Source organism: Micropterus dolomieu, unplaced genomic scaffold (assembly GCF_021292245.1).
Source record: "Micropterus dolomieu isolate WLL.071019.BEF.003 ecotype Adirondacks unplaced genomic scaffold, ASM2129224v1 contig_11327, whole genome shotgun sequence".
Taxonomy (NCBI): Eukaryota; Metazoa; Chordata; class Actinopteri; order Centrarchiformes; family Centrarchidae; genus Micropterus; species Micropterus dolomieu.
The window spans coordinates 6,794-15,428 of record NW_025740313.1 but is presented as its reverse complement, the minus strand read 5'-3'; the positions used below and the strand labels follow the sequence as shown (position 1 = coordinate 15,428).

Sequence of the window (8,635 nt, the reverse complement as noted above, 5' to 3'; positions counted from 1 at the left end):
CCTGTTTTTGTGCAAATGAACATGAACAGGTTCAATGGAGAGGCAACAGCAAGACAACCTACACAAATGAAATGGTGTTGCAAGTGGTGGCCACAGACAATTGTGCTCTCCATATCCTTCCTGACTGATTACTCTCTTGTTAGGGGGTGGTGATGGCTCAGTGGGTAAGATGCATGTCTTTGGTGTGGGAGATCCAGGTTCATCTCCCCACTGTGATACACCCACCAATGTGTCCCTGAGCAAGTCACTTAATCCCTAGTTGCTCCAGAGGCGTGCAACCTCTAAAATATATAGCTAAAGGAAAGTTGCTTTGGATAAAAGCATCCGCTAAATGTAATTCTGCATTTTGCTAGTGTCCTTGTCACTATTGGTAGCATGAGGTGGTACCTACAGCCGTTTAAGGTTGCACAGGTAGTCCCGCTACTTCAGGATGGCACAACCATACCTGCCATCACAGGAAGGTTTCCTGTGTCTCCCAGCATAGTCTCAAGAACAGGGGTGGACTGGTAACGTGGGGCAGGTGTAACATAAATGATTCATTTATTTAACTGTCTATAAAAAATGGGCCAACGACCGGCCCATAAAGACATAGGCCCATTGAATAATTTTCTACACTGACACTGGGCTGGCCCAATCATATCTCTCACTGGCCGCCAACCGATTTTGTGGGCCGCCTGGGCCATAAATGCCAGGCCTGATTTTTTGTCCCAGGCCAGCCCTGCTGAAGAGCTTAAAGGAGGGATCAAGAGGAGGGTTGTGGAGAGTTGCACAGACCTCCATGTGCTAGCCAACGGTACCATGGCTGCTGTTAGGTACCATGCTGTTAGGCCATTGTCCAACCATACACTAGTGAAGTGGGCCCTGAGTTCCTCCTGGTGCAGGACAGTACCCGGCCTCATGTAGCCAAAGTGTGTAGGCAGTTCCTGTATGATAAAAACATTGATGCTATTGACTGGGTCTCACGTTCCCTAGCACTGAATCCAATTAAGAACCAATGAGATATATTTATCGGTGCATCCAACAACGCCTTGTAGCGCCACAGACTGTCCAGGAGCTCAGTGATGCTCTGATCCAGCTCTGGGAGGAAATCCCCCAGGACACCTTCCACCGTCTCATCAGGACATGCCCAGATATTGTTGGAAATGCTTACAGGCACATGGGGGCCATACACACTACTGAGCCAGATTATGAGTTGCCGTGATGAAAGTCACGCAAGTTGGATCAGCCTGTGATTTCCATTGACTGTTGTTAAGTCAGTTCTCAACAAATTATACAATGTATACAGTATAGATTTAGTACTTTCAATTATTTTGTTCATTGAGATCTGATGTGTGATTTCAAGTGCTCCCTTAATTTGTTTGCGCATTGTATACTGAATACCTTGTACACTTCATTAAAGTTACAGTTACAAGTACTTGCAAACAGTTGCAATGCCACACTGCCTCAATAAATGTGAAATAAAAAAAGTTAAATAAATCATAATTGGTGAAGACTACTTTTAAATAACATTAAGTGAATAGAAATCACAAGTATTTTTAAATGGTTAACTTATGAGATTTTCTTTCCCCATTAGATGCTGTTTTGTATTTCTTTCTGGCTTCAGTAAAATAATGTAACACTTTGGAGCAAACAGGCAGAACAACAAGCCAAAGCTGGAAGCCAGAATGGCAAATGACTCCACTGCATCTGCATACTTCCCAGGGGAGCTGATATAAGCAGGGATGAATGCCAGCCACACAGCACAGAAGATCAGTATGCTGAAAGTAATGAACTTGGCCTCGTTGAAGTTGCCCGGCAACTTACGGGCCAGAAAAGCGAGTACAAAGCACAGACAGGCCTGTAGACCAATATATCCTAGAACGCACCAGAATGCGAGGCTGGAGCCCACACTACACTCCAGTATGATCTTTGAGCGTTCATATTGTGTATTTCTGGATGGAAAAGGGGGAGCATCAAGGAGCCAGGCAGCACAGATAACCACCTGAACCAGAGTGCAACTAAAGATAATGACCCTCTGCTGTTTCGGCCCCAGCCACTTCATGATGTTGTCCCCTGGCCTGGTGGCAGTGAAAGCAGCCAACACCACCAGTGTCTTCCCCAGAATGCAGGAGATGCAAAGTGAAAATGTGATGCTAAAGGCAGTGTGGCGCAGCATGCAGGACCAACGTGTTGGCTCCCCAATGAACACCAGGGAACACAGAAAACACAGAGTCAGCGCAAGCAGGATTAAGAAGCTGAGTTCAGAGTTATTCACACGGACAATGGCTGTGCTTCTGTGATAGAAAAAGACTGCAAAGACAGCTGTAGTGAGGCAGGCGCCCACCACAGAGATTACTGTCAGGGCTGTGCCCAAGGAATCATAGGCCAAGAACTCCACCATCTTGGGGATGCAGGCGGTTCTGTCTTTGTTTGACCAGAAGTCCTCAGGACAAAATGTGCACTCTATTGAATCTAAAGGGAAGAGGATCAAAAAATAGCTCATTTTAAAATATTCAAATATTATCTGGTTGTAATATGATATATTAGATTTGAATGTTTGTGATTGTTAATATTTGGTTTTAAGCTCACTTGTCTGATTGCTAATTTTGCCACTGTCACATGGTACACAGTCAAAGCAACAAACAGGCTCCCCATGACGGACAGCCTTCCGGGACCCTGGAAGACAGCTGGCACTGCACACAGACATTGGCACCTATAGGGCAGATAATGGCTTTCAGCTCTGAAATGATAAAATTATTAGTCAATTAATTGACTAGTCCATTGTCTGAAAAAATATTATTTTGATAATTGTTTAAGCCATTTATTTAGCAAAAACCCAACATTTGCTGGTTCCACTTCCTCAAATGTGAGGATGTGATGCTGTTCTCTGCAGAACTTAACTGTAAATTGAACATCATTGCATTTTGTACTTTCGGTTGGACAGAACAAACAACCTCACTTGAGATAGTAGGATATAGTGTTGGGATGTTTTTATTTTCTGACATTTCCTACAAAAAAATCCTGATTAAACACCATGCTCCTAAATAATTTGGTCACCCAGCCATTAAGAAAATAGTGGAGAGGCTTAGCTTTAAAATGTGAATTGAGGACTTCTCCTTAAAGGGGCTATATGTAAGTTTTTGATTTTAATAAATCAAATTCTTCTCAAAACTCACTTAGAAATTAAGCACACGCCTGTTTTCTCCGTTGCTTGCATCGGCCGATATTCTGCTTTTAATGTGAGGTCTCCGGGTCGGATTCATCTCTGTGCACACTTCCAAGCCTCTCTCAGACTACAGCGACAACATGGCAGCTAACGACATGCAGTCCATTAACACCATAAAATAACCAGCTCACAGCAAAGACAGGCTCCACATAAGGAGACAACAATAAAGGTTTATGTGCTGAAGCCCATCGAACCAATCAGGTTCAGATGACGTCGAAAAAGAACAGAACAAAGTGAGCATTAGTAAAGCTGGAGAAACAGAGAAAGTCAGATTAGCTCGCCGGCAGTTGCTAATGTTATGCAAAGTTATATCGCTTTCTACATTACTTCACCAACGCCACCCATGCTACTATCCTGTATGCCACTGTTGATTTAGCCTACAAGAAATGACGGTAAAAAGCAAATGTGGAGCGATTTTTTTACTATACTACAGTGATGCAGCCAGCTAACGCTACAGTAGCTTGGACCTGCCACTGTTTGCTTCGTAACGTTCAGTTTATGTTTATTGTGGTTTTACCAATACTCAATACACAGCTTATCCACCATTGCTGTAACTAACGTGACCCACATAATATAAAACACTGTAACAAAACGGTCACAACAACACAGAGGAAGGAAGAGTCATCCACTATCACTAGTTACAGTAAAATTACTTACTGCGGTCTAACTGTTATAAAGTGTGACACAATCTCATTATAATATCCATTCCAGCTCACAAACCATTTCATTATCATCCAATACATGTAGCTGTGCTGACATTGCTGAGCCTCCAGTGAAGAGTATAACGATGGTTAACGTTACTGAACAGCAGACAGGCGAGCTAACGATGTAGCATGTCGGCTAAATGGAGTAAATGTACTGTGATCATGTAACGAGCATGGATTAGTTCAACCTACAGTTGATGAAACTATTACTGTAACATTGCAGTGGGAGTTTAACTGAGTTTCCAGCTCTGTCTGTTCTCCCTGTCTGTCTATAGCCGCTGTCACCCTGCCTTTTTTCTGGGGTACTGAGCCGATATGCGTCTGGCTGCGCTGAATGAAAGGTATGGCGCTAGTGTTGATGCCTCTGAGACGGGAACATGTAACAGAGCCTTAACATGTCTGGAGAAAAGCCACAGCCTGCATGCTGGTGTTATTGTGGTATTTCTGTATGAAAGTGGTAGTGTTTCGGATTATGCTTGCTCATAACTTCAAGCGAGCACGCGTACGAGCACACGCCTGGTTGCAATCTTAGAACCACTCCGCTAGTGGCCGCTAGAAACTCCATAATGCCCCTTTAAGCAATTTAAGAATATGTAGTTCTATCCAGTATGTAGAAATATAAAAAAAATGTAATAATTAACTTCTGTGGCGGCGCGGTAGTGCAGTGGTTAGCACTGTCGCCTCACAGCAAGAAGGTCGTGGGTTTAAACCCCGGTTGCCCCGGCCTTTCTGTGTGGCGTTTGCATGTTCTCCCCGTGTCCGTGTGGGTTCTCTCCAGGTGCTCCAGCTTCCTCCCACCATCCAAAGACATGCAGGCTAGGTTAATTGGTGTCTCTGAAATTGTCCTTAGGTGTGGATGTGAGTGCGAGTGGTTGTGTGTCTATGTGTGGCCCTGCGATGGACTGGCGACCTGTCCAAAGTGTGCTGGGATTGGCTCCAGCCCCCTCGCGACCCTGTACGCAGGATAAGCGGTGGACGATGGATGCAATGGGAATTAGCACAAAACATGTCAAACTGTTTGGCGGGCTTTGAATCACTACTATTTACTGAAAATGATTTCTGATCCAGCTCATCCCGCCCACCTGACTTACCTCCACCTCAACCTACAGAACTTCAACAGTTGGCATCTGATGAAGTTAAAAACACAGTGTGAGCAGCTTGCCTCACTCTGATGTCCTGCCCACATTATCCTGTCCTCCTGGATCACCAGCTCTTGTCCTGCAGGCTTCATTCCATCAAACAATCCCACGTTGACAAACTCAATGTTCCCGCCTGTGCCTCTCTGCCAGTTGATGATATCATAATAAGGTACGGAGTCGCCCTTCAGATCAAAGTTCACCTCCTCCTCGCCAATGTTAAATGTCACTTCCTGGAGGTAGTATTGGAGCTTGAAAATACATACATAATATGAATTCAAATTAATTAAATAATGATTTAAACACTCAAATATCTCAATGCTATACTGTAACAATAAGTATACTGGATTATACCTGCCAGGGGTGTATATTGTTGCTTTGAGCACATGAGTTGTTTTGAAAAGGCCCTCTGCCTGGTTGACAGAGAAGAAGGTTCTGGAGGGAATGAGCAATTGCATAAACAGCCTTGTAGACATTATAGGCCACTCTAGGGCTGGATGTATTCATGTAAGCTGAATGCTGCTTCAACAAGGACTCCTGTCCTGAGCAGAGAGGCAAGTGTGAGCTAGAGAACTCAGAGGGACTGCAACCATACAGAGCTTCCCACAGCTCCTTAACCAGAAGACTATTGGGATACATCTGTGGGTTTACTGTCTGCAGGTACTCACTAAGTCTGGATATATGACCTTTTCTGATGCCAAACCCAATAGTGCCTCCCACGTAGGAATAATACTCGCTTCCTGTAAAGACAGATGCTGTGACCCAGGCCTCGCTAGCCACCCATTGGATTCCAGTGATGTTTTGCGTCATGTAATCTCTCAGGAAAGGTGTCATCTCCCCCTCGGCTGAAAATACCACCACCACTTTGGCCAAAGAGCTACGCATCACCTTTACAGAGAGGCAGATGAGGAAGGAAGAGAAGAGTTTCACAAGGAAGAGAGAAGGCAAAAAGAAAGCAGGATGAAATATGTGACATTGAGCTAGGCTCACAGGTACATAATGTGAAATACAGTGACTTAATTTATTAAACGCCCCTATATGTAGGATTTAGATTTTGACACCTATTGGTAATATCAAAAAAAGGCACTTTGTACAACTGCAGCGCATGTGAATATCCCCTTCTCCTCCATGGATCCAACCTGGGGACATTGAAATAAATGGGCTAAAAGCAATATGCAGAATGCAATAATTTTCACCAGGATTGTCTCAATTTTATGGCAGAATAATGCAAAGATTCCACACACAGGGCCTTTAATGGCAATGGGGTGTAATCAACACGTACGGTAAAAGGGTCTTGAGGTGGAATAAAAACTCTGTAATTCTGAAATGAATTCATTGTGTCTTTGTATTTACCTGCATGATCTCCAATGCCCTCTGGCGATTGTAGAGCAGAGGTATGATTTCCTGGTATGCTACACACACTTTGGTACCCTGTAATTCTCTCAGTAAACCTTGCACAGCAAAGCGTCCATATTCATGGTCCCCCCGAATCAGCCCTACCCAAGTCCAGTTGAAGTGTACCAGCAACTGAGCAATGGCCTTCACCTGGGTGCAACAGAAAAGAGTGCCAACTCAACTTGACTTTGTATAGCACTGCAAGGTACTACATGCCATTGCTGTTTAGTAAGAAGTCTGTGAATGTAATTGCTTGCTGCAGCACTGAAAGTTTTTGAAACACATTTAAATCTCAGGCCAAACTCTCACCTGATAGTCATCATTAGGGATTACTCTGAAAAAGGTAGGATATTGCTTTCTGTCAGAAAGACAATCACATGAAGAAAAGTAGCTGATCTGTGTAAAGAACGAAGTATAAAGAGTACAGTAAAACAGATAATAGGTTAACAAGTTAATGTTTTTGAGGGGATTATAGAGGAAAAGAATCATCATTACCATTGGGATTCTGAATGGCTGCAGGATTCTTGACAACACGATGGACTGAGCAGAACCAGATTCCCCAATCATAGCAAGAAGCGGAGAGGCACCGCTGCACATGGGAAAGTCGTCCTCGCTCAGCCCATTTAGCACTGCCAGAGCAGCCCTCTGGCCGGTCAGTGGATATGCACATGAATCAAAGATTTTGTACCCAAGGGTGTAATTGTGCAATAGCTTTGTACTCAGGTTTATCTCCTCCACTGCCAGCCTCATAGTCTGAGCCCAGCGGAAAGCTCTGGGATCAAAGCTGTAACGCAACAGATACAGATGCACATACACATAAAACACAGCAAGTATGGAGAAAAGGTCAAATTAAAGGCAGATGTTTTGAATTTAAAGTTAGTCTGAATTGCATCTTTGCATCATTACCAACAGACATAGTTCTTAATGATTTGGAAATGAGTGATTACACAGCCATAAAACAAAGCATTACCATGTCTTTTATGCATCTATCTCAAACAAAGTGCAAGTCAGTGGAACCCATCAGTGTATATAAGAACATTTTCTCACAAGTCAGCTAAATTATCACTGTATTGTATAAATAAATGTATAAATAAATATATGTCTTTAAAAGAAGAGTTTCACAACATGTGTGTTGTATACAGTAAGCAGTAAGTAAAATATTGGACCTTTGATTTCTAGTCTTCATTAAACTCACCCGTTGCACTTCACTGGTGGTGGTTTGTAGGTGCAGTTGAGGTCTGGCATCTCCTGGTTATAGTGAAGGGGAAAGATCCCCCCAATAACATAGTCACCCTTGGCAACAAAACCTGGCTGAAAGCTGTTTTGAAGCATGCACACTTTGGCTGCAGATGGGGGTGGAGAGGTGAAGCTGGAAACTGGGTTATAAGCTATAGTGATGACACAGACATTGCAAAGCATAGGTAATAACACAAGAAGAGTCATATTGTTACACACCCCAGCAAGAGAGAGAGAGAAAGCAAGAAATTAGCCAGATTATATACAGTATGACATCTTCATGTTGTTCTTGCATCTTATTAATGACAGAGTGACACTGGATTGGACATCAGCAGCCCCACCTTATTTATTAAAGTGGGTTAATGCAGACTGAATAACGAATAGTAAATGATGTAACAGTACAATTATAACAGAGACAGAATGTCCAACTTAAAAAAACAGGATTCAACTTTATGGTCTTTTTGGAGGCTGCAGTTTGTGGCGCCGTTAAATTGTATTGCATTATACAGAGGTGCTTCAAATAATGGTTAGAAAATTTGGGGCAAGCAGGCTGTCCACAAACGCACGGGGTTGGTGGTTGGATACCCAGCTCCTCCTGTCCACATATCAAAGTGTCCTTGAGTAAGACACTCAAACCAAAATTGCTCCCGATCGTCAGAACTGCACCTTGCATGGTAGCTTGCTGCCCTCATTCACATTGTGATGTACAACTTAAACCTGTGTCATTCATAATTACAATATACATGGTCAAACACACATACTTACCGGTACACTAAAGAGGGCAAGCCTCACTGAAGTGGGGAGTGGCTAACGAGAAGTTGGGTGTTTGTAAGTAATACTGAAGTGGAGATTTTAGGCTTATCAGGCACACACCCAAACACACAGAGGAGATACACAAGGAAACATACTAAAGTATGTGGCTGGAACTTTGTTACATGAACAAGACAATCTGGTGACTA

General features: G+C 43.3%; 1 protein-coding gene across 1 annotated transcript; it reads right to left on the bottom strand.

The window, feature by feature from the left end:
- Window positions 1-1,543: 1,543 nt before the first annotated feature.
- On the bottom strand, window positions 1,544-7,700 carry LOC123965785 (extracellular calcium-sensing receptor-like). Its single transcript, XM_046042135.1, has 8 exons — window positions 7,636-7,700; window positions 6,936-7,224; window positions 6,750-6,836; window positions 6,399-6,590; window positions 5,400-5,933; window positions 5,072-5,296; window positions 2,569-2,692; window positions 1,544-2,451 (listed from the first exon to the last, which is right to left on the bottom strand). Exons 1-8 carry the CDS (start codon window positions 7,683-7,685, stop codon window positions 1,544-1,546), a joined length of 2,409 nt encoding a protein of 802 aa, XP_045898091.1. The 5' UTR covers window positions 7,686-7,700.
- Window positions 7,701-8,635: the final 935 nt, after the last annotated feature.

Coding starts and splice junctions, on each gene's coding strand:
- LOC123965785 (XM_046042135.1), bottom strand. CDS start 7,685: ATGCCAGACCTCAACTGCACCTACAAACCACCACCAGTGAAGTGCAAC. Junction 6,591..6,749: donor TCCCTAATGATGACTATCAG/GTGAGAGTTTGG, acceptor TGTTGCACCCAG/GTGAAGGCCATTGCTCAGTT. Junction 5,297..5,399: donor ACAATATACACCCCTGGCAG/GTATAATCCAGT, acceptor TGTATTTTCAAG/CTCCAATACTACCTCCAGGA.